At 37.5% G+C, this 25,846-nt stretch overlaps 1 protein-coding gene across 1 annotated transcript; it reads left to right on the top strand.

Moving 5' to 3' along the window:
• Nucleotides 1–1,079: 1,079 nt before the first annotated feature.
• Nucleotides 1,080–25,846, top strand: rtel1 (regulator of telomere elongation helicase 1). The gene is made up of 33 exons (XM_053317040.1): nt 1,080–1,195; nt 2,394–2,592; nt 4,106–4,199; nt 5,834–5,915; nt 6,052–6,112; nt 6,400–6,475; nt 7,137–7,221; nt 9,350–9,415; nt 9,726–9,882; nt 10,015–10,053; nt 10,154–10,229; nt 11,095–11,192; nt 11,911–11,966; nt 12,090–12,161; nt 12,270–12,351; nt 12,515–12,647; nt 13,735–13,848; nt 14,143–14,183; nt 14,342–14,427; nt 14,974–15,051; nt 15,540–15,617; nt 16,346–16,492; nt 17,167–17,282; nt 17,624–17,747; nt 17,955–18,120; nt 18,202–18,356; nt 18,839–18,934; nt 20,608–20,818; nt 22,836–22,973; nt 23,596–23,733; nt 24,419–24,607; nt 24,699–24,818; nt 25,700–25,846. Exons 1-33 carry the CDS (start codon nt 1,091–1,093, stop codon nt 25,756–25,758), a joined length of 3,537 nt encoding a protein of 1,178 aa, XP_053173015.1. The 5' UTR covers nt 1,080–1,090; the 3' UTR covers nt 25,759–25,846.

The following is a 25,846-nucleotide window of genomic DNA, read 5'->3' as shown; positions in this document are numbered from 1 at the left end:
GGAATCTTCTGGAAGAAATGCTAAATCATTAAAATCATATACTCACAGGATTAAAGTGAGAACAACAAACAATAGGCAAACACTGGTATTTAAAAAACAACAACAACAAAATATTGTATATTTGATAGATCTGTCTGTGCAGTGTCCCAAAATCCCAAGCTTTAACATCCTAAGTCTTAAATGTTTGAGCCAGACTTGATTGTTGCTTGTGATTTGTCTGTCTTGTTTTTACATGTGACTATGTTTTTGATAGTTGTCTATTTTTTTTTTTTAAACCTGTCTGCAAGTGTTTCCCTTAGGGGACAATAAAAGCAACGGAACTGAACTAAATGTTTGAGCTTCCCAATTTCCCCCTTCAATTTCCAAAGAGAAATAATGTGTTATGGTCACTCTGCTGCACATGAACAGGCAATAAAATATATAAATACTGTTGCATTAATTTATGATCCATGAACCAACAGAATATTTGAAAAAAACATTGTTATTGTCATTGTGGGTCATAAAATATTATGATGTAGGCCTATTAGAGCATAATAAATTATTATTCAATTATATTAATCAATAATTAAAGGTCTGTCTGTCTAGCCAATGAGAAGCAGGGGGGCGCTGAAGGCTCACCAACCAGTGGATACAAGAAATCGAGCTGAATTGATTTGTTTTTGTTTGTTTTTTGCCTAGAATTTAAAAAAAACGAAAAACTACCGGTTTCTGTCTGTCTGTGTCAGTTGTACCCATAGACTGTATATAAGAAAGGTTGTACCGAACGAACAAACGGTTAAATCGTACCTTTTACAATTCTTCTAATACCTGCCAGTCTTGTTTTTGTTCTCATTCTGAGTGAGAGCACTTGAAGGCAGCAGAGCTACGTTGTTGGTACAATGCGCATGAGCGGAACAGTGGCGCCAAACGGACAGCAGTATAGTAGAGCAGGTCTGTGGTGACTGAAGCTAAAGCTTGTCAGTGCTAACTGCTAATTGTACTACTTGTGAACTTTTCGTAAGTGTATGACAGTTAACCTGGAGCTAAGAGACAGGTTGTCAAAGTGCGTCATTGTGAACAGTGAAGTCAGTTAGCGCTGTTGTTGAGACACATGATGCATTCACTGTCCCTGAATGGAGTGACGGTGAATTTCCCCTTCCCTCCGTATGACTGTCAGAAAGACTACATGCAAAAAGTGATTGAATGTCTTCAGAAGGTAGGTGTTGACATGTGAAGCTGCTTTAAACTACACTAGCTGCCGTGTCTGTTCAACTGCAATGTTTCTCAACTTGGAATCATTAGCTCAAACTGAGTACAACTGTTACTGGAAAATAAACAACTTCATTCTGGCTTTAAGAATAACGATAAAGGATAAACTTTATTGTCCCTTGTGGGACATTTGTTGTAGACAGCAGTACTACGGGGCTGCAAACACAGACACAAAACACCAACAAAGAACATGATCAGAAAATACAACAACAAAGGAAAGTGTACTAAGTCATTCCTGATCTACACAGTAATGCACTTGCAGTTTATCATCATTTTCACCAAGAAGAAGGAGAACAGAAGTGAGCAAGTATTAAAATGCCAAATGTAAGAAAAAAATATATGTTGAGCAAATAGATCATAAAAAACAGTGCATATCAATTAACAATAAGTAATACGAGCAGAATAAAATAAAATAAATAAAATCATGATAGTAGGATGTACGTCTACAATAAAAGCAAAAACAAAGTTAAAAGTTAAATGAATACTATCCAGATAAAAACCAAAGAGTGAAGGCTGGGCTCATATAAGAGCAGTTTAACATTAAGTGACTGATTTGTTGAGAAGAGAGATGAACGTAGGGAGGAAGGAGAGCTTATAGCGATTAGTTTTATGATCATTTTTTGTGCTTGCTTTATAACGACTCTCTCAAAAACGGTCTGAAGAGATGAGTAGTTTTTTTTGTCCAATCACCGTCATTGCAGATGTCACCAGTTTCTCAATCTTTGATTTGTTCTAGGTAGAAAGTGTTCCAAACCAGACTGCAAGTCCGTACCTGATTACTGTCAAATACAGAATTATAGAAAATCAACATAATTTTATGGCTGACACCAAACAGTCTGAGCCTTTGGAGAAAGTGCAGTTTTTGGGACAGTCTTTATTTGGAATGACACTCATATTTTACAATCAGTAACATTTCTATACATCCCATCCATGTTGCTACGTATTCCAATCAAGACTGGTTCAGTAAAAAAAAAAAAGGTTATCCCACTAATATCATTCTACCAAAACTACACATTACATCATCTTCCTTGTTATGTCAGGAGTTAATGTCCATTAATAAGAAAGAAATCCTCATAACATGAGACTTTTTTAAATGGAGTTTGACAGAAGCTCTCACCTTGTACTTGTCTTCCTGTTTGTTCCAGAGAGTGAATGGCGTTCTGGAGAGTCCCACAGGTACTGGTAAAACCCTGTGCCTGCTGTGCTCCACCCTGGCCTGGAGGGAGCACTTCAAGGACACCATCTCTGCCCGCAAGATAGCACAGAAGCTGGGAGGGGAGGAGATGTTCCCTGACACCCCCCTGTCTTCCTGGGGGACGGCTGCTACTGATGGGGACAAGCCAGGTATGTTCATATCATGGACCAAACAGCTCTGTGTAGTGACTGGTGTTTCAGCGGCTGTGGTGTCCTGGTTTTTTGTGCTTATGTGTACACTCATTTCTGCATATAGAGTCTAATTGAGGCCTTTCTTCTGTGCCTGAGCATTGTACAGATATAATCATAGGTGCAATGATCCCCAAATAACAGAAACACAAACTCGCTCTATATGAGTGTAATAGTCGACAGACTAGCAGTGCAGAAGATGCTTATTTGGGTTTCATTTGGAAAGCAAGGTGATCATGTCTCTCATAGTGAAATCAGACCTTTAATGCCTCGTTTTTCATTTAATTTCTGTCTGTGTTTCATAGAAGATATATTCAGGATCTGTTATTGACATTCTCATACATATTCACCTGTGGCTTCAATCACATTCCCCCTCTCTTATATAGCTATGAAATGCATAATGATTGGCCTCGTGGCTGATTGTCAGGCTGTGGAACCAGCTGCAGCTCTTCAGTTGTGATGAATCTCACCAGCTCCCTCGGCTCAACATTCTTGGATCTCTTTTTAGTCTCACTCAGATAACTACAACCAATAAACAGGAGGCTCATTCTTGGTGGCCATCATTGTCATATGTGAATCCTCAGTGGAAGTCTTGAATCTACAAGGAATACTATCACTTATAACCCTTACAAGCAGTTTATATTCTGAGCCTTCACAGTATAATTAGTCTCTATACCACACATCACTCTTGAATACCTCATGAAGCTTTCAGAGAACAGTTAGAGTATATTTAGTTTTACATTATGTTGTTACATAGCACACAATAACAATGATTTCAGTGAATTATATTAAATGTGAAGAATGCAGCAGTGTGTTTTTTTTTTTGTTTTTTTGGGGGTTTTTTTACATTTTTGAATAAATATAGCTCGTTCAAACACTCTACAAAAACATGTACCAGCTGCACATAAAAGTTTTTAAAAGTTGAAACATTTTCAATTAGTGTATTCTTGGTGACTGTAGGAGACGTCATCACATTTCTGGCTACAAGAAAACCCTGAACAGTATGTAAGGGTTACATTTCCTCTTGTTGCATTATTATGATCATCTTTTATACAGCTAAACCTGGATACTCAGGAGCTTTATTCTTCACAATTTTGTACATGAAATTTGAAAAGTATGTTGATAATGTATTTGGCTCCTTTGGCAGCCTGAAGCTTATTTTGAATGAGTTGTAGAAAGCTGATGTACCAGCAGGTGGCAGCACACTCAAAGTGATGTTGAACTAAAACCTCAGCCAGATGTTTTAATGTTGCAACATCTAGCAGAGCTGCTGACTGACTAAGAAAGCCATAGAGTAAAACAGCAATACTCAGTATAATATATATACGCAGTATATGGCAGTTATTTCTGACTAAAGTCATACTAAACTTACATCTGAATGATAAACATACTTTTAACATACAACTATGATATCTTGCTTCATCTAACTTTATGAAATGTAATTGAATGATTGTGTGTTCTTACTGTGTTCCAGCCTACTACACTGACATTCCCAAGATCATATATGCATCGAGGACACACTCCCAGCTCACCCAGGTGGTCAACGAGTTAAAGAACACGTCATACAGGTCAACTATGTTATTATTCAACAGTACACACTGCCAGGTGTGATGAATGTTGACATGCAGGATTAAATATGTTTATGGATTTTTTGTCAATATCTTCCTACTGATGCACCTACTACTTTGATAATACATTTACTGCAGTTTCATGGTGTTAATATTGTAGATAATGTGATGTGTGGCCCAGCTTACTGACATAAATATGTGGAACTAGGATCCAGTTTAGATAGATAGATTGATAGATAGATGCTCACTTTATTAATCCCAATAGTAAATGCAGGTTTCCAGCAGCTCAATATAAGCATACAAGTGATAAAGCAACAAACAATAAACAGAGGTGTAAGGCTAAAACCAAAGCCAACAGTCAATAGAGCTGATTATAAAGTGCAGGATAAAAACCATATGTAATGTCTAAAAATAGATAAGGATACTAAATAAACACATGAACTAATGAAGACCAAGTAAAAAAAAATAAAGCATTTTAGTGACAGCCCCCCCCCCCTCTCCAACATTGGAGTTGTACAGTTTGATGGCTCGGGGAACAAAAGAGTGTCTGAGTGTGTTTGTGCTGCATTTGGGAAGCGGCAGCCTGTCTCTGAACAAGCTACTCTGTTTGATGATGACGGGGCACAGAGGGGGGCTGTCAGCAATTTGGCCGGCAGTTTGTTCAGTGTTCACCATCAGCTAGTCCAGCTCCATGCTGACCACATAGCCAGCCTCTAACTGTCCCTCTTTGTTATGCAGGAGGTCTATATGTGGATGTTCAGGTCACATGAGGAATATCATGAATATTAACTGATGAAGACGTGAAGTACAAGTGTTTTCTCTGTACTGGAGATTATATTGATTGATTTTTTTGCCTTTTAGCCTGATTACTTTACACTTCTAATCAGCTGTAAATGGATGTAGGGCATATAAACTGCTCTATACTGCACAGCGTGACCATATTATTGATTTAATGGCTGGCTCTGTCACAGAGGTGTGCAGATGTAATCATGTCCAAACCTTCCTGTGTGATGTCCGCATGGTTTCATGTCTGTAATGAGCTGTTGAGTAACATTGAATGAATGATTGTATGATCAATAATAACAATCATCAGTGGGCACATGTTTGGATCTATCATACAGACATGATGCTATTTTGGGCTCCACATAAATTTGACACAAGACTTAACCCATTCTCTTGATATTGATAATTATGGTCAAAATCCTAGTATGTCCAAAATGAAATATGGAGGTAAAAGGTTTCCACCCAACAACAATGTTATCCAACTGGAATAAAAGAAAAGTTGTACTGTTTTTATTTGTCAATTTGACGGTTGGCAGAGCTGATTGGTTAGCAGGTCACAACACACTGTGGTTAGGTTGTATTAATGAGTATGTGAGGGAAAAATGATCAACTGGTCAAAAAATAGATAGGACTGACAAACCAAAAACCCAGAAGCGCTGACAAAAGAAATGAAGAGGAAGAGAAAGAAGCTACTGCAATAAAAATGTGTTGCAAAAATATAAAGTAAAACCTTTTTAAAATGCTAAAAATAAAGAGGAGGTTGGAAAATAAATGAATAATCTTTGAAATGTTCAAAGTGATGTTAAGTGTTATTAAATACTAAAAATGTGTCACTCCTCCTCTGGATTCAGACCTAAGGTGTGTGTGTTGGGATCAAGAGAGCAGCTGTGTATCAACCCAGAAGTGATGCGTCAGGAGAGCAATCATATCAAGGTGAGACTGCTGTCGATTTGTTCATGCCACACAACCAAAAGTTGTGCTTTTGGTTTAGGAGATTTAAAAAAAAAAAAAAAAAAAAGTGGAACAGATATGTGTAGATTTTTATTGAAGCTGCTGTTTAATGTTCCAGGTCCACATGTGCAGAGCCAAGGTCTCCACCAGGTCATGTGTCTTCTACAATAATGTTGACGGTAATGATTTAACACTATGCAATACAGACATCAGTGACTTCAACACAAGTTCATTTATAGACAATAAATTGACTTGATTTAGCAAACAGGAAAAATGACATTTAGCTCCACATGTTAAAAAGGCTACACATATGTTTTAATAGTGACCACAGTGATTTGTATGGATTTACTGTATAATTAGTGGTGGAAAACAGCTGTTTTTCAAGTGTCAGTGTTTGAATTGTTTGTTAATTGCTACTTGTATTCCCTTTTTGTATGTAGTAATCAGTTTTTCATATCTTCTTTAGAGAAAAGCACTGACAAAGAACTGGTGAATTCTATCCTGGACATGGAAGATCTGGTCAAGTTCGGCAATAAACAAAAGTGAGATTCGTATATTTATCATCATTATATCTGTTTCACTAACAGATCTCTGTCTCGCTTTAGTAGAAGTGTGGGAACATTTAAAGTGACAGCAGGAAAAGCCCATAACTTGTACATAAAACACCAGTAGCAGATCTGTTCTATACAGCCTCACCTGTTGATAGCAGCTTCACAGATATATTAATATCAGCACATATTTGGAAGTACAGATAAACCAAAGATTATTTGGCTGTAATTAGATATGTCTCTATCACATAACCCTCCTGTTGGCTTCCTGTCGACCGTACAACTTTAGTCCTCCTGAGGAGACATTGCATCATAAATTGTGTTATTTAGTGGGAATATAGAATGGAGAAAAGTACTTCAGGGGTCAGCCTCCTCTCACACTTGGCAACCCTTTCTTCAAGGACCATACCAGTGATTTTTATATGTTTATCCCAAATAAATACACCTTTCACCTTCCATAAATGCCAGTCACATTTAATTATATATAAAATATATATTTTGCAGATTTAGTAGATTGGACAGATGACAGTTCCATACAGAGCTTCTCATCATCATGTTTGCTGCCTGACATGTTTTTTTGTCTCCATGTGTTGTCACAGAAAAGTGATGTGCAAGTTTCCAACATATAATTCATAATGTAATGTTTTTTCTTCAGGGCCTGTCCTTACTACCTCTCTCGTTCCATGAAAACTCAGGCAGATGTGATTTTCATGCCGTATAACTACCTGCTGGATCCAAAGGTAAGCTGACTCACATATGTTCTGTTAGTGCTCCAGCCTAAGATGACTTCATGCTTCTCCATGTGCTCTGCCGTTAGGACTGTGTGTGTGAGACAGTGTAGGATTTTACCTGATAACTGAAATAGTCCCACCACAATACTATATGGACATGTTGTACTTTATTAGACCATGTTGTGCATTTATTATTGATGTACCCAGAGTAATGGTGTTCTTCATTCTTTCAGTCCCTTGGTAGTATACAGTAAGACAACAAAGATAGAGTTACCTTGTCTCATTAGTGATAGGAGACCTATCCATCTATCTTTGTGTCTACAGATACTATTCTAAAATGAAAATCAGGAAATGAAAAACAAGGCTTTTTATTTGTCACAATATTTTCAAATTGAAATGGAGCATTTTTCCATTTAATTTTGTCCTGAAAATGTTCTTATTACGGCTTTTCACATAGTGAGTCAAACACAGTCAGTTTCCATTATTGCAAAATGTGAAATTAGGGTGATTTTAAACTATCTCTGTTATCAAAAAGTGCACTGGAAGCATTCATTATTGGTATTTTTAGCTGTGATTTTTAAGGAAAGCAAAGGAAATCTGTGTACTGTACCTCCATACATCCATACTGTACCAATACAGTATTTATAGTATAAGGTACATGATGCATAATAATAATAATGATAATACTAATAATAATAATAATAATAATAATAATAATAATAATAGTAGTAGTCGTAGTAGTCGTAGTAGTAGTAGTAGTAGTAGTAGTAATAATAATAATAATAATAAAAATAATTTATTTTTATTATTTAATTTATTTTTGGATAGGGACAGTGCATATTGATGAACATTGATATTAGACATCTCTGTAAATATGCCGGATTATGGCAAATTTGCGTCTGTAGTCCCTAGTGAGTAAAATAAATATAAAAAAGAATACAAGTCGAAGAGACAGCAAATAAATAGATAGGATACAAATAAAACACACACAGCACAATACAATACACAATTAAAAGGATATCAGATCCAGACAATACAGCAATGTAATAAAAAGTTCAGTCAATGGTAAGTCCAGTTAGTGGTCGCATTTTTGATTCGATTTGAGCCAATGTTTTAGTTGTCCTTTTAAAAGAAGAGTATGTAGGGCATTCCCTTATTGTGGAGGGAAGACTATTCCAGATGTCCCCCCCCCCCCCCCCACAACAGACAATACATTCCTCCCATATGTGGTGCGTCTGTGGGGAATCTCACAGTTCCCTCTATCACAAGCCCTGGTGCTCAAACCTCCCGCAGTCCTTTTTCTTATGAACTCATTCAGCGGTGGTGGAGCAAGACCATGGAGACATTTGTATACAAAACAAGCAAATCTGAAAGTGCATGCTTTAGATGTAGTGCTGACCCAGATTGGCATGGCCCTCTTTGTAGTACTACATAATAAATAACATATAAATAATGATGATAATAACAGAGTGTGAAGTGGCTTGAATGGGAGTCAAATATAAGGTCATGGTGCTCTGCTGGAAAAAGGTTGGGAGAGAGGTGAGTTACTGCCCCAAGTGGGGGAGTGTAAGATCCATTACTAAGGGTAAGATGAAGTATGAGGTTAACAGGTGGATCAGTACAGCATCAACAGTAATGCAGGTGTCCAAACAAGAATGGGTTTCCCCACCTTTTTCAACTTTTTGAAAACTTTTGGTGTGGTGTTCTGTTAAATGTTAAATTTTGCCGTGTTTTGTCCAATATTGTAGCGTTTTGCACCACAGGGCCACTGTAACTGTCCCATCAACATTTACATAACCCTGCTCTGCTTCACAAAACAACTACAGGAGTCAGTGATACAAATTCAATACGTGTCACATGCCACTACAAATACATTAGTATATAGTGAGGGAATATCTGAATACAAATACATTGACTATTACAAAAAATGCCATAAATATCATTGAAGTGGGGTATGATTATCACCTTATGTGAACCAGACTATAAACATAGAAGAGACCTAATAGTGCTTTTGGTCAGCATTGACACAGACACTGAAGTGTGTGTGCTTAAACATGATGTGTGATGGTGTGATCTCTTGTTATTCGTTGTATAAGTTGCCATAAGTTGTGGTAATCTGTTCTTCTCTGCTCCACAGAGCCGCAGGGCACACAACATTGAGCTGAATGGAGCTGTGGTTATCTTTGATGAGGCTCATAACGTGGTAAGACTCTCTGGACTATCACCATCTGTGAATGTCACAAAGCAATAAATGCTATACAAGCATCTAAAAAGCACCAGTATTAGATTATATCTACTAGTATTAAATGAATAATGGATCCTAGGAGGATCAATAAAGATACCTTATCTTTCCTTTTATATTTTGTCAACCTGACTAACATACATCATACCAACCAGTGTGGAGGTACAAGCCAGACTCTTTAGAACATACAGGACTACATTAAAGATAATCTATTTGGACATGACTGTGGTGTCTCTGTGGTTCACCAGTTTATTTCTTGTGTTGTCTGCAGGAGAAGACGTGTGAAGAGTCGACATCATTCGACCTCACTCCCTATGATTTAGCCTCAGCTATTAGTGCTGTGGACAAACTGCTGGTGGAGCAGGCTAAAGAAGCTAGCAGCAAAGACTCTGTCACTCCCGACTTCAACGTAGAATCTCTCAACTCTGGTCAGAATGTTTGTTTGTCTCAAATATTAAGGTTGCACACATAAAGCTGGGATTTCTGTCATTTGATTGACACAAAATTGAAGATAATTGAACACAGTAAATGTGCTTATATGTCTGTTGGTTTTGTTTCAGGTTTAAAAATAGAAATAGACACTATTGCAAAAATCAAGCGTAAGTTTTCTTTATGGTTTTAAATAAGATAAATAAGCTTATTCAAGCATTCATCAGTGCTCTGTGGGACTGTTTCATATGGCTGCTGTCTGTTGTGCAGAGATACTGCTGGATCTGGAAGCTGCTATCGATTCCTATGATGTTCCAAGTGACAAAGGCATCACAAAACCTGGAATGTAAGAGAGAATGTGGTAGTACATATACACAGACATTCAAACACAAATGCTCTGCTTATAATTTGTTATAATATAATCAGAACACTTGTATAGTTCCTGTTATCTCATCCACCTGCATGATGATTTATAGTGTAGTTGCGAGGTGATTTTCTACATTCACTGATGCAGAGGCTGCCAGAACAGCTTCATCTGCTGATTCTTTTCTCAATTCATTGATAAAACTTTTGGTCAGAAAATAGTCAAGAAATGCCCATTACACTTTCCCAAAGCCAACTTAGCATATTCAAATAGCTGGTCTGAACTCAAATGTCATAGAAGACTAAAAACAATGAAAATAGTACATTTTTGGCATTTTTGCTTTTTAAAAACTTACTTACTTTCTGTAGATTGACTTAGCATATCATTGTTGCAGCTCTAGTACAAATATACTCTGTGTTTCACACACTGAGCTCTGCCAAAAGGAGCAGCATTTCTTTTCTATGAATTCAACATTATTTACAGTTCACATGGTTTTGCTCTGTATCATTGACTGAAGCCAGAGTGTGCATACATGTCCTTAACTCCTTCTCACCTGTATCGTTTATTACATTGTGAGGTATTGTATTGACACTAATAGCTGGACATTTTAAATGATACCCAGCCCTGTGTAACAGTATGATATAAATGACCCAGAGAGGTTTGAATGCTTCAAAACACTGCTGTATTTGTACTTGTAAAACTAATGAAACCTCTTTAATGAGCTGAGAAACTGAGTTTACTCTTACAAATGCAGTGAAACCAAATGTAAGTACATATTCCCCTTGTGTTTGGTAAGATATATGAAGTGGATTTTGAAATGAAGTGTTTGTCTGTGTGTGTGTCTCAGCTTCATCTATGAGCTGTTAGAGAGAGCCCACCTGACCTACAGAAGTAAGACGGCTGTCTGTGAAGCTCTGGATCAGATCACTGGATACTTAGCAGGACGTCAGTATGACTTGTTTTCCTCTCTCCTGCATTTAACATAGCTGCTTTTTTTATACAACAGCACACCACATTTTTCCTTTTTTAAAAGAATTACTCAGTCATTCAGTAATCAGAATAGTTGCTGATTCATTTTCTGTCAGCTAATTGTTGCAGTCATTCATTCAAAGTCTGTTACATTTGTATTCTTGTATAGTTTACAGATAGAACAGTTCTGCTTAGTTCTACTTTTATACAGTTTTTGTTGACATTGTCAGAAAGGTGATAATTCTACCTTATGTTAATAATTGATTAATTATCGTGGTGGGATGTTATAGTGTACTGGAGTACATTATACTTAATGGTGTTTCTAATACTTGTGCACTCTGTTAACATACATGAGAGGAGCAAAATATTAGGATCACCATTCAGTATTCTGTACTCCAGTACATCATCACCCACTACTACCTCAATAATAAACACAAAGTAGAATTATCACCTCAGCAAAAACTAAAGATGTATACACTTTGTATATGTAGACTTTATGGCACAGCTGTTATATTGGATTTCACAAGTGTTCTTAATGAAGTGGCCACTGAGTGTATATTTTATTAGTAAGAACTGTATGTACACCAGTAGCGGTATGTGCTGTGTTAGTCCTAGTCGCTGTAACTTAAAAACACTGCTACAATATAAAATCATATGCAACGTAATGAACTGTGTGACACATATTTCTCATCAGAGCCAGGAATATTCCTCAATACAAGTGGACTGCAGAAGCTGAATGATATCATACAGGTGTGCCACAGTGTAAAATGAAAGGATTGGTTGATGATTTTCTATATATTTCTTATCGTCAACAAATCTCATGTGTAGACAAAGCAAATGTTCACCACAGCAACAACTTTCCCCTTCCTGCAGCTGGTGTTCTGTGGTGAACCATCAGAGAAGGACAGACAGCAGCAGATGCAGGCCAACACCATTCATTTTAAGGTGTGTGTCCATTCAAAGCTAAGACCAGCCATATGGAAAGGATTGCACACACTTGTTTGCCATGCATATACAGTACAGTGATATTACATAATCATTTGTTTGGCACAGGTTCATATTCATCAAGACACCAGCACTAACAAGAAAAAACAGAACACAGATGTATGGGCGCAATCCACATCTAAGAAACAAGGTAAATCAGCCTGTGATATGCAGACATGTTACAGGTGTGCCACTTATTGAGCTGCATCTCACTTGTCTGGGTCATCCATAGAGGTGACACCAAGGAGAACAAAATGTATCGCTGACATTGTTACTTTAAATGTGCCTTTTATGTGTTTGTTTGCACCTTGCAGGCAACATTCTGAGTTACTGGTGCTTCTCTCCTGGCTTCAGCATGCAAGACCTGGTCAATCAAGGTGTCCGCTCTATCATTCTGACCAGTGGAACGCTGTCTCCTCTGTCCTCCTTCACCTCTGAGATGAGGATGTAAGTTTGTTTGTGCTCACCTGCCCCTCATCAAGTCTTACTTTATCTTTTTATAGGTGTGCTATAACATTTCTTCAGCAGTGACTTGAATACCAAGCACTCCACTAAAGAGTAAATAAACTCAGAATTAAATCAAAAATGAAACCCAGAGGTGAGCTCCTCATACATAGTGAGATAGAGTGAGCTGTTATCTGAAGGGAGCCAGAAGCCAGTGCACCAATCACCTATTCACACCTATTCACACACATGCACACACCCATACAGGGTCTATACCTGATGCACACATTTATAGGCCTGTCACAATAATTACGTTACTGACTCATCGTACAATACAATAATTATCATCATCATCATGTCTGTATATGGACTTACCATATGATACATGGACATGACTTTGATCATTTTTTGACCTCAATATTGCCACACTTCACATTAGCAGCTAAGAGGCTATTCATGTCACATTGTCTAAACAAGTAGTGTCCTCCATTCCTCACTGTGTAGGTCCTGAGTGGAGACTGTAGAAGAAGGTAAATAACTCCTCAACCATAAATGAAGTGTAGCACCCACTCTCCAATCCCACCCCTCTTACATTATTATGCAATTATATTATCATTATATCAGTGGAATAAAATGATCTTCAAATGATAATAATATCGTTTATCATGATTATTTCTGAGACTATATATCGTCCAATAAAAGGCCTACACATTTACAATAAAGGAAAGAAACACATAAATCTACAACAAAGTTCAACCACAATTTTAACAAAGACTGGTATTGGTATTTTAATGCATATGACAATATAAGCATTAACACCTGATCAAGCTTAATGTAATGTAAAACAAAATTAGTTGCACCTTATTTCAAAATCCTGAGCAAATTTATGCAACAAAGACTCCCTACCACACATGAACCAGAAACATGGTGGTTCATGGTCAACACACTAACTTCACTAGCGTCACTTCAAAATAAAATAAAAACTCAAACACTACATCAATGAAACCCTTGTCATCATTGTTTTTTGTTGCATAAATTGTGATCTTGACCCCAGTGTGTTTTTTATCGTTGGTATCCTTGGTTTCTATAGAAAATTCCCAGTGTGTCTGGAGAACAGTCACGTGATCGAGCGGGACCAGATCTTTGTCAGCGTTGTGGAACGAGGTCCAGACGGAGTGTACTTAAGTTCAGCATTTGATAGAAGGTTAGTACTTTGTCTCTGCGCTCTACACATGCACCTCAGCAGTCACAGACACAAGCTCCCACACGCTGGAAAAGAGGAGAGAAGTCACAGCACATGACCAGCACATGACTTTAGAATCGGTCATGTTGTACATTTAACATTCTGGTGTAGAAGCTCAGATAGCAATTCTTTTGACATGTTTTGCTGTACATTTTCTTTCCTTGTAGACTAAACATGTGTTGGGGTTGTTTTGTTAGATTCTTACAATTTACTGATGCCTGTAAATAAAAATCATCATCTTTGTTTATGTGACAGGTTTGTTCCTGAAAACATGTCATCTTTAGGCAACACTGTTGGTAAGATCACACCATATCTACAAACATGTTTAAACTTTATTATGTTTGTGAAGGCATATTCAAAGTTGTATTCATTATTTTAGTTATACCAGAGGTGTGATATTTTATAACACTGATCATTTCTATGATTGAGCTGCATGTCTGTGTTCTCTCCTCAGCCAACCTGAGCCGTGTGGTCCCTCATGGTCTCTTAGTGTTTTTCTCCTCTTTCACCTTAATGGATAAAAACCTGGAGTTCTGGAGAGTAAGTGGATGTTTCAAACTCATTTTGAATTGAATGGTGAATGACTTTTAAATTAGACAAGAGTAAACACAAAGTACAGATTTTCCATGAGGATTTGATAAATTGAAAGAAAGAAGGTATCCATTACCTGAATCACCCATGTGAAACAGTAACTGCCTCTCTAAAGTATCAGGATTCATTTTGCTGTTTGGATATTTTGGCATACTCTTCTTAGCAGGAGAGGAGAGCCACATGTACACTGAACTGCTGGAGTCTTCACTTCATATTGTTTCTTAGCTGTTCAGAGGTGGTCTTAATAATGGCTCTGACTGTGATTGGCTGGATTTCCAGAAACTTGGAAAGGATCCTTTTTAGACTGATATATTTCAGTAACTTAAATTAACTTTTTTTCTTTCAATAAATTAAATTATCATTTAAAAACTGTATTTTGTGATTATTCATATTGTATTTATGTTATTTTAAAGTTGGTTTGAAGAAATCAGGAAAGAAGCAAATCCTTTTTTTATGGCACCGTAAAATATTGCTGTGTATGTGTTTTCTCCCCAGGCTAATGGACACGCAGATCGCATTGAGAACATAAAGCCAATATTTGTTGAACCTAAAGGAAAGAGCAACTTTAATGAGGTGAGTGTGGTCGTATTGAATATGTAGATGTATCTCTTAACTGTCCGATCCTGTGAACATACATCTGGTTATCACACATCTGCAGTGAGTGTGGAAAACCCTAAACTTTGTATTTCTATGGCTACATAGTGGCATTAAGAATTATTAATATGATAATTTGAAGATCTGCCGACAACCTAATCACTAATACTGATGTACTAACCTAAAGCTAATGTTCTTATTTAATTATATTATGTATTGTTCCATCAGATCTAATCAGACTCCTCTGATGGTTTTGCCTAATGGATAGATAGATAGATGGATAGATCGATAGATAGATAGATAGATAGATACTTTATTGTCCCCAAAGGGAAATTTGTGCTGATACCGCTGCCGCCATAGTTAAGAGAACAAAGAAAATAAAAGTGAAGTTGCACAGTTGCACAACAATAATACAATAAAAATGACAGAATTGTCAGTGTGAGAGCTGTCTCTGTGTCTGTTCTCAGGTGATTGATGGTTACTACAACAAAGTCAATGATCCAGCATCTAAAGGAGGAAGCTTCTTTGCTGTGTGTCGAGGGAAGGTGAGGATACTCCCTCTAAAATATACTGGTTTTACCCTGATCTTTGTAGTGTTTGAATTACATCATGGCTTTCAGGAGGTATCTGTTTTGCATGGTTTAGCATGCTAACATTAGCTAATTAGCGGCCAACACTTATTAGTTTCGAAGGCTTTGCTTATAAACCAAAACAAGTCATCAGTTTTATTTTAAGTTCAACCTGTGATGAAGGTGCGTACTAAACTTCAAGGTAATCCATCCACCAATATCATATTTCACTAAAAAACACAAATGAGGAACTACAGGAAAAGTCAGGAGATGACCAATGTCATAAGAATTTAATTTCAATCCATCCAATAGCTGTAGATATTTCAGTCTAGATCAAAGTGATGGATTCACAAACACACAGAGAGAAAGACATTAGCATCCTTCTTGCCACAGTGATATATAGCTTATACATACAATTTACTTTAATTTCTAAACTATAGTTCATTCCATTGTCAGTTTAGTGTTTTAAGGTGTGGAGAGATGAGGAGAGAGAGAGAGATGCTGACTCTGCCTTTGATACCAAATATCAGAAAAAAAATATAACACAATCACACCACTCAATAAAAGTTATAATCCAGTAAAAGTGGTTAAGTGGTCTCTAAAATGTAATGCTTATTATCACATGTATTTTTCTTCACATCACCTGTAAGATTAAATAAATGCATCCATCTCACAGCATCTCCTGACATGTCTTCCTGTATCAGGCTAGTGAAGGTCTGGATTTTGCAAACACTTACGGTCGTGGTGTTATTATTACTGGCCTCCCCTTCCCCCCGAAGATGGACCCTCGAGTCATCTTGAAAATGCAGTTCTTGGATGAGATGAACCGGAAGAAAAACACGGAAGTAAAGGTGAGCTTCACCTCATGATTGAATTCTAACCTGTGGCTGTCCATATCTCAATAACTGTTTGATGGATTCCAACAATAATGATCATGAAGTTAGGGTTAGGGTATCATGTCTCAGTGTGTGGGAAGCTTCTGATCGAATCTTGGTGTGCGTGCTATAGTAGTATGAAGGACAACAGGTGTCTTTTCTCCTAAACTTAACTCCAAAATGTCACATCAGTCAGTGCATTCTGAGTCATTTCATATTTTATTCTGATTGGTTGGTTTGTAGTCATTGGTGGTAACAGCAGTCACATTGTGAGTATGTGGACCTAACATTCTGACACTGTTCAAATCTAAAGCATGGCTGCAGACTCTTCATTAATGACCCATCTCCATAGTTCATACTAATTCTTCACAGTATGTACATACTAATTGTCATAGTATTCTGCTTTAGCAATAACTATACAAAAAAATCATCACACTTGAACAGTTTATACTAACATGATGCAGTATGTATAGCATTGTTATTGCCAATTAATAGTTATCACAATCTTTTTCTCAGATTTGATACTTTTTGTTTTGTTGTTGGTTGTTCAGCTTTCTGGAGCTCCTGCTTAGAGTTAGTGTGCAGTCTGTAATAGTCCACTAACCTTTAGTTGTGTGTGCGTGTGTGTGTGCGTGTGCGTGTGTGTGTAGTACCTGTCTGGGCAGGAGTGGTACAGACAGCAGGCGTTCAGAGCTGTTAACCAGGCCATCGGCAGAGTCATTCGCCACAAGGACGACTATGGAGCCATCTTCCTGTGTGATCAGAGGTCAGGAATGGTGAATGATGCTGTCAGCCATCATGACAACTTCCTGTTACTGCTGTGCAGCTCAGGTGGTGCTGCAGTACTGCCAGCATCACTTTGACCTAATGTCCTACCTGCACTCTGCAGGCTTATGGAATTTTCCAATTCTGAGAAATCACCAATAGTGAAATACTGAAGTCAAATTTTAGCTCCTATCTCATCATTCAGAATTTGTGGATCAGTGTAGTGCTGTTTGATTTTATGTCATCTAATCTTATAATAACGTCATAATAATGTGATCTGATTTAATATGATATTTACAATGTAGTACTGCAATAACAGACAAACATGTGACTCCTCCACAGGTTTAAAAGTCAATCTGCTCAAGCTAATCTGCCATCATGGGTCAGGCCTTACGTGCGTGTGTATGACGGCTTTGGGAACATAGTCCGGGATGTCTCTCAGTTCTTCAGGGTTGCACAGAAAATGGTAGGATAATAGTGTTTGATATGTGATACCAAAAGCAAAATACATTCCATCCCTGAAATCACAATATTTATATTTATTATTTTTCAGTGTAATGTATTATAGAGCTCTTTTACAGTTAAGTAATCTGGAAAACAGCAGTTAGCGTTATATTAAGGCAGAAGAATAGAATTTGGCACTGACTGCTGCTGTTGTGTGTGAATGTATCAGAGGCCTGTGGTGGAGAAGAAGGCTCCTCCAGAGAGCTGTGGGACAGTGTGTTCATCAGACACTCAGTCCTCTGGCTTCACCACCTGCTCCTCCTCTCAAAGCTCCCGCGCACAGAAGGCCAAAGTGCTGGACACCCACCTCCCCAGTCTGAAGAGGAGGAGACTCAGTTAGTATAAAGAGAGGGTCTCCTGAAACATTTCACAGGGGGAAAAGTAAGTCCTTCATTGATGTGTTTACCTGTTGTCAGATGATATCACTGGAGCTCACGGGATCAACAAGATTTGTATTGAGTATGAGTCTGAGGTGCATGAGAGTCAGAGGAGACCAGTCAACCTGCTGGATGCTCTGGAGCAAGGTGACCATCGCAACGGAGGAGAAGATGATGCTGCAGGAGAGGAGAAGGTACACTGATTCCTGTGAGCCAGCTTGTTCAATGTGGGAGGGAGGGGGGGGGGGGGTTGTTTAAAAATATAATTGATGAATTCAACTTTTTCTTTTAGGACTGTATCCAACAACAAATTTATCCCCATTAGTAAGTAAAGTATAATTAATTTAAGGCAACTAATATTAATAAAAATTTGGCAAAATGACCAACAGCAGTTCTGATGTGAACTATGAAAGTGAAAGTTGAGCTTTTTTCAGGGGCCAAATATTTTTGCCGGAGGGCCAGATTTAGCCCATGGGCCACTGTTTGCCTACCACTGATCTAATGACTCTGTGGAAAAATAAGACCTGTGCCATATTTCATATAAGAGCAAATGTAGTGTGATTCCTGCTGTACATTACAGTGGGTTAGTACAGTTATTACTGATTACACTGTATTATCTTCGAGCAATAATAGTCATTTTTATTTCATTTGTTCAATTGTGCATTTTCTTTTATAGGCCCACCGTCTGTCCACAATGTCTCTTCAGCATGATAAGAGGCTGGATGATGAGCTCCGGGGAGGAAAACGAAAAATCAAATTGGTCCAAGAACAGGTACATGATCTGCTAAACAACAGAATTCCTGTTCATTTATATTTTTTATGATATGTGGTTTAGATTTTTGATATCATTTCATGTCCACAGCATCAGTCTGTGTTGTGTTCCAGCTCTGCCATCTTTACATGTGTGGGCTGTTTAATTGCCATGCCAGCTCACATCTCTGAAATGTGAATTTGACATGGAATATGACCCCCTATCCTTTTCAATGATGTCATCATCAGACCAACATTTCCACTTCTACATAAGAAATATTAAATAGACACTTTACAGTGTAAACAAAACAAAATATCTGCTGTGTAAAGTTTACACAGCAGGAAAAACACAGATGTAAATAATCACAGTGGTTCCATTCCATTAATTGTCCCAGTAAGTCATGTCAGTGAGTGAGTACACACCTTACCTGGAACCTGGACTGTCTCATCTGACTCATAATTAGTGTCCACACCAATTCATATTCATACATTCCTCATCAGTCATTAATAAATATTTGATTAATCCTTAATGAGGCTGCATTAATGAGCAAGCAGAGTTTATTCAATGTGTCTATAGAAAAAAAGACATTCACAATCAATGTTTTATGATCCTGGAGAACATTTTATAGAATATGATGAATACAGCTGATTTTGGTACATTTTACATAAATCAAAATGTGTATCAGCTTTTTCAGATCTTTAAAAAGTTGCATTTTATTTCCATTAGGAACATTAGGATTCCACATTAGGAACAGTCTGGCTAAAATAAATGTGTATAGGGTGTTTTTACAAATTTGACACAGAACAGTATGTAAGATTTAATGCATCATTCATGTTATTAATCCCACCTATGCTTTTCCTGCTTTGGCAAGTCACATGTCTGCTGTATAAATGCTGCTGTATTCTGAGCACAATTCTGATCAATCAATTCTAAATATCAGCCGCAGTTTTAAAGTAATAACTGGATTGACTGGATTTACCCAACACTTAACAGCTGGCCAGTCATAGCTGTATGGGTTGGATGTGTTTCATTTTTATATTTATGTTAACACATACAGCTGATAATGAGCTGAGGCAAGCACATTAAAATGAGTAGTGTTCACTTTAAAATTTAGTTCAATAATCAAATAATCATTTTTATATAATTGTTTTATTTTTTGCCTGTTGAAGGGGAACGCCACCAAATTTCCACATAAAGTAAAGGTCAGTTCAAAGGTGATGAGTGAACTCTGCTGGTGTTTTTTTTGCACAAATCTAATTTCCTCTAGAATCCACAGTGAAATGCTTTCTGTGTATCACAAAGGATTTCAACTTTTCAGGCTTCCTCTATACACAATTAAAAGAGAAAGGCCACGGTTAACACAATGAGTCTACATCATCATCATCATCTGTCAATCTGTGTCTGAAGAGTTAAGTCAACCAACTGCTAATAAGCAACCATAGTTTCTTTCATTTGGTGTAATTCAGATTCACATAGACTGATGATGACCACATGCATATTTTCTCTTCTATTTCATTCATAACACCTGCAGGTTTAAAGGGCAGAACCACCTAAATACACAGTGCATGCTGAAATGTGTTAGTCTTGTTCAAATTCCTTTATCCTTACATTCTGTGATGAGCTCATGTAAATGCTACTTTAGATATCTTATTTTGCTGATGTACATTGTGTGTTTTTCTCCCTCCTCACTGAAGAAAGTGAGTGTGTCAGAGGTTGTCTCTGAGGAAAATAAAGCCAGCAAGGCTAAGAAGTTCCTGGCAGAGATGAAGAAGTCACTGAGCCAGGTCAACTTTGAGCGAATCGTCCAGGCTCTGCAGACCTACAAGAAGAATGACGACCTGGATGCTCTGCTGGCTGAGACAATGGTGCTAGCTGAAGACACTAATACACATAGTCTGCTCTGGGGTAAGTCAACTTCTACATATACTGGGTGTTTCCACCTTAGGAACTTTCCCAAATGACCAAGAACCTTTTGAGGAAGTGAGGGACTAAGCCTGCATTTAGACTGAAGGAACCAGGGACTAAATGTAGGACAGTTCCAGATAGGCATGGGCCGGTTACCGGTTTCAAGGTATACCACGGTATGAAAAAGTCACGGTTTCAAAACCACTAAAATGTTCCGTCACACCGTCACTGCGGTATGAGTAGAGTTTTTTTTTTTTAATGTGACGTCTGGTCAGAGAGAGAGTGGAGGTCGCTCAGGTCGTGTGCAGCTGCAGCGTAAAGTTCCCCTCCTCCCGTACTCCTCCAGTTGCTGTTACAAGCAGGTAGCTCTGCAGACTGTATGATGGCTGAAGGAGGCTAGCTTTCCCCTCGTCTAAAAGGACCAAGTTGGCTGTATAGGAATACTTCAGCTACCGTAAAAAGATGGCCGAAGAAGGCCCCGACATGCAAAACGTGCTTGTGGTCAGTGGCATCGCGAGGAGGCAATACATCCAGAAACTGTTGAGATTCAGTTTTAAGCTCCTGCCTGCATTTATTTATTTATATTTATCTTAGAAGTGTTTTTACTTTTTTCAATTATTTATGTTCTGATCTTGAGCCACAGGTTAAGTGATTGCATTTATTTGCATTTCTTGTTGTTTTTTTTCACTAAAAATAATTCATTCATGTCGTGACTTGAGTTGCAGGTTTAGTCTCAGTTAAAGGACTGCACTTATTTTTTTGAATTATTTTTTATTTAGAAAGAAGTCAGTTATTTGTTATTATTATTTATTTTAAATACATATTTACTAATGCTCCATCATGTTCTATATATGTTTAAAAATAAAAGACTGTTCAATGGAATTTTTTTCCTTTTTTTGTTTTTTTTTAAATACAGACATTTCAAAATATCACATTTTATAGCTGTAATCATAATACCGTGAAACCATGATATTTTTACCTAAGGTTGTCATACCGTCAGAATCTCATACCGGCCCATGCCTAGTTCCAGATGTGAGGGAGGTTTTACTCTGCAAAGCTACAGAACCATAAGGAGCAGGGTTTGCAAGGACGACTGTCGCTGCTGTCCCGACTTCCTGACTACCTACTGTCAAATGAGCAAGAGAAAAAAGAGAGAGATCACAAGTGAAAGATAGAGGAGTGGTGTCAAAAAGAAGGAAGGTTTTTTAATATTGTTTGAATAGCATTTATGTTCTAAAGTAGAAATGAATAACACCTTTTCATTCATTTAAACAGGACAACTACTGAAACACAAACAGGACTGCACTAGTTCCTAGTTTAGTTCTTGAGATGAGTTCCTCTGGTTCCATAATTCCTGGAAACGTTTGACTCTAAAGGGCTTTTACAGTGTGATTCCTCTGCTGTCAGTGAGCTCTATATCTATACTGTCATGCTTTGATTCACCACCTGTGCCTGTAACAGAGAGCAACCAAAACAATTAGAAACTCCTTAACAATATAATGCAATGCAGTACAACAGACCTGCAATAATGTTCCATCCATCCTGCTGTATGCTCCTGTAGTTGGATGTGTGGAGGTTTTAAGAAATCACTGTTTTATCTGTCATTCACAAATATCGAGCAGCAATAATATTTGAAACTGCACCCTGCCTCAAAATGACCACACATAAAATAAACTACCTTTGTGACCAATCACAAAAAGGACTGTTGGATCAAATTCATTTCAGTGTGTTTTTCCCATCTGTGTCTTCACCCATCAGCACAGGAAGGCTGGATTACTGACCAGGCAAAGCAGCTCTCAGAAGCTTAACGTTCACTGCTGATAATTAGTCGCACATCATTTGATTACTTGCAAATTGTACTTAATGTTGTGGTAGTAGTGTTTTGTTTTATTTACTCGCTCCAACTTTTATACTCTAACCTCTAGTGAAATATGAAGAAGAGAGGGTTAATAAAGTAATAAAGTAACAAAGTAATTCCATGTCAAGTTTGTCACTGGTTGATTCATTTGTGTCACAGGTTTCTATCAGTTTGTACGACCACACCACAAAAAAAGGTTTGATGAGAAGTGCCAAGAGCTGACTGGGAGAGGCTGTGGATACGTACCAGATCACTCTCTGTCCAAGGATGAGAAGAAAGCACTGATGCTGCACACTGGTACGTCAACACTCCAACACTGCACTGTTTAAACAAAAACATCATATTACACATACAGTACTGTGAAAAGGTTTAAGGCACTAAAAGTAAAGTGACGATGTTTTCAAAAATAATGTCATGAACAGTTTTTAGCAAATAAAGTTTGGTTGTTCCTTCTTCTTGGAGAAGTTGCCACTTCTGTCTTTTCATGTAGGGTAGGGTAACTTTATTGATCCCTCTAGGGGGAAATTCAAATTGACACAACAGCATTCTCAAATTCAAAAATAAAATAAAATACTATATACAATAAAACAATCTCCACATACTATATACAACAAACAATAAATGTACAATACATTAGTGGGAGTGGGAGGTACTGGGAATTGTGATGTCCCCCCAATCAGATGGCTGATGGTATGATGTTGAGATCAGGACTCTGTGGGGGGCAGAATCCATCTGCTGCAGGACTCTGCCTTCTTGTTGTTGATGTAGATAGTTCTGAAGGCTCTGGATGGATGTTTTAGCTCATTTTCATGTCACATAATACATTTGGGACCAATCAGACGCCTCCCTGATGGTGTCGCATGAGAGAGCTATGGATCAGAACAGCATAGCAGTGTGTAAATATCTTCTTTTCTTAAAGCAAAAGATGGACAGCACAGTGCGGTTCTATCCTCCTCCAGTTCCAGTGGAGCGTCTGCCTGCAATCAGCTGAACACGCAGCAGCTCAATAAAGGAGGACATCACCTAAGCCATCAAGGTCTAAGAGAAACTCAGACTGGTAGGACTCATTCCTTTACACTGCACACAATACTGTCATCGTTTTACCTCTGCCATCTCCAGACGCAATGACCACAATATACTGACTAAATTATTTTATTAACCACACTCCAAATTATATGTGACACTATCTCACAGGCCATAGTTTCATTTACAACATTGCTGTTTTTAATTTTTTGAAATCAATATATTTTTATATTTAGTAAATAAATCATGACGTGGGTTTATTTGGAGCTTAAATGGAGTCACAGTAACAATTAAGCTCATGTCACACTTTTGACTTTTCTCATCAAATATCTTTATTTTATATTCCAAAATCTACATGAACTAATGAATACATTTTAAATGAGAGATACATCTTCTTTATAAGAAATGATCTCTCTTATAAATCATGTCAGTATCCATGAAAAACAGCTGAACTTAGATTTTGGTGCTTAATGAGTTTCACTAAAATTAGAAAAATCATCAAATGTAATAAGTTATATGACTTTGATGAAGTCATTGAAATAGTTACATTACTTATTATATTTTAAATAGAGTAACTAGTAAACTGTAATCTATTACATTTCCATTACATGGTTGAAAGAAAATGCAGTTTTGTTTGGTGGTATATCTAGACAAAGTGTATTAGGAATGTGTTGACTTCATTTCCATTAAACATAGAACTCTCCTGTCATGTTAACCAGGTTCTGCTTCAAAGAATGAAGTCCACAGTACCTTTCTGGCTGATGTGAGAAAAACCCTGGGAACAGAAAGATCAGCTCAGCTGTTTCAGGCCATTCGTAGCTACAAGACAACAGACAACTATGAAAACCTGGTGACCACAGTGGTGAGCCTACTCACTGAGAAAGAGGAAGACTTCAACCTTCTCATCAGTAAGTTCTGTCTCATCACCGCATTAATGTTTCTCTGTCAGTGGTTCAAACCATTCATTTGATCATTTTACCATCTCTTCTTGTCTTGAAGGATTTGGTGTGTTTATTCGCTCTCATCATAAGAAGCAGTACAAAGAGATATTGGCTTCTTTGACAGGACAGTCTTTGACAGACAGTGATGTTGCTGTGAGTGAAGACCAGCAAACAGGAGGTAAAGGACAACTCACTGTATTATAGTATAATAGAAACAAGTGTTTGTATACTTGATATCCTTCCTCTAGTGCTAGATAGGTACTCAAAGTTCACTGACATCATTAGGAATTATCCTCATTTGGAGTGTCATTTTCAGTTAAATTTGCTTTCAACAGACAGACAACCATCAAGCAGTGACTAGTCTCTTCTTTTTAGAACAATTGTAATGTTGCTTGCCTGGTTAGTTTGACTTTTAGCCCATCTTTCTCCACTTCAGTCTTTTCAATGCAGTAGCTCTTGATGGCATAATTCCCTTGGGCTTGAGGTACCTCCACACACTGATATCAGCATATCGGTCTTTCAGAACATACAACACCATAAACACACCATGGTGCTGTTAAACCAGAGCCACCGCAGCTACACCTTATTTTTATACAGGCTAGCCAAGCCAAATAGCTTCTAACTGCAGTCTGACATCCCATACTCACTACTAGATAGTGATTCTAACTTAAGATACTCCTCTCTAAAAATGACTTATAAATATATAGACTTAATTATTCAAAAAGGTTCAGTTATTTTCCTTAACAGCTGGTCACTGTAGTTTTTATCAAACGTTGCTGAATCGGCAGGGAAGAGTTCATTTGTTAGGGACTATTTTCCGCAGCGGATGAATCCACATTTAGTAGTAGGACAGTGTGTGTGGGGGATTGAGTCAAAATAAACTACAGAAAAATGTTGTGTGTTCTTCTCAGTGTTATTGGATCTTATGGTGTTATTACCTACAGAACAAAACTGTCTATTATATGACTATTAAATATAATTCTACATATTATATATTAATATATAAGACTTCTGACAACACTGAGTCCTTACAACTCCTTGTCTGTGTGTTTTTTGCAGCTTCATCGTCAAGTTGTTTGAAGACACAAAGCAAGATTTCCAGTTTTTTCTCAAGCTGACGAAGACAGTAGGATCTGACTTACAGGAACATTATGAGCATACCTGCTGCTGTTAACAAAACCATGAACTGACCAGAGTAAACTGGTA

The sequence above is a fragment of the Scomber japonicus genome, chromosome 4 (genome assembly GCF_027409825.1).
Source record: "Scomber japonicus isolate fScoJap1 chromosome 4, fScoJap1.pri, whole genome shotgun sequence".
NCBI lineage: Eukaryota > Metazoa > Chordata > Actinopteri > Scombriformes > Scombridae > Scomber > Scomber japonicus.
Note: the sequence above shows the minus strand (reverse complement) of the source record. Positions and strands in the feature narration are given on the sequence as shown.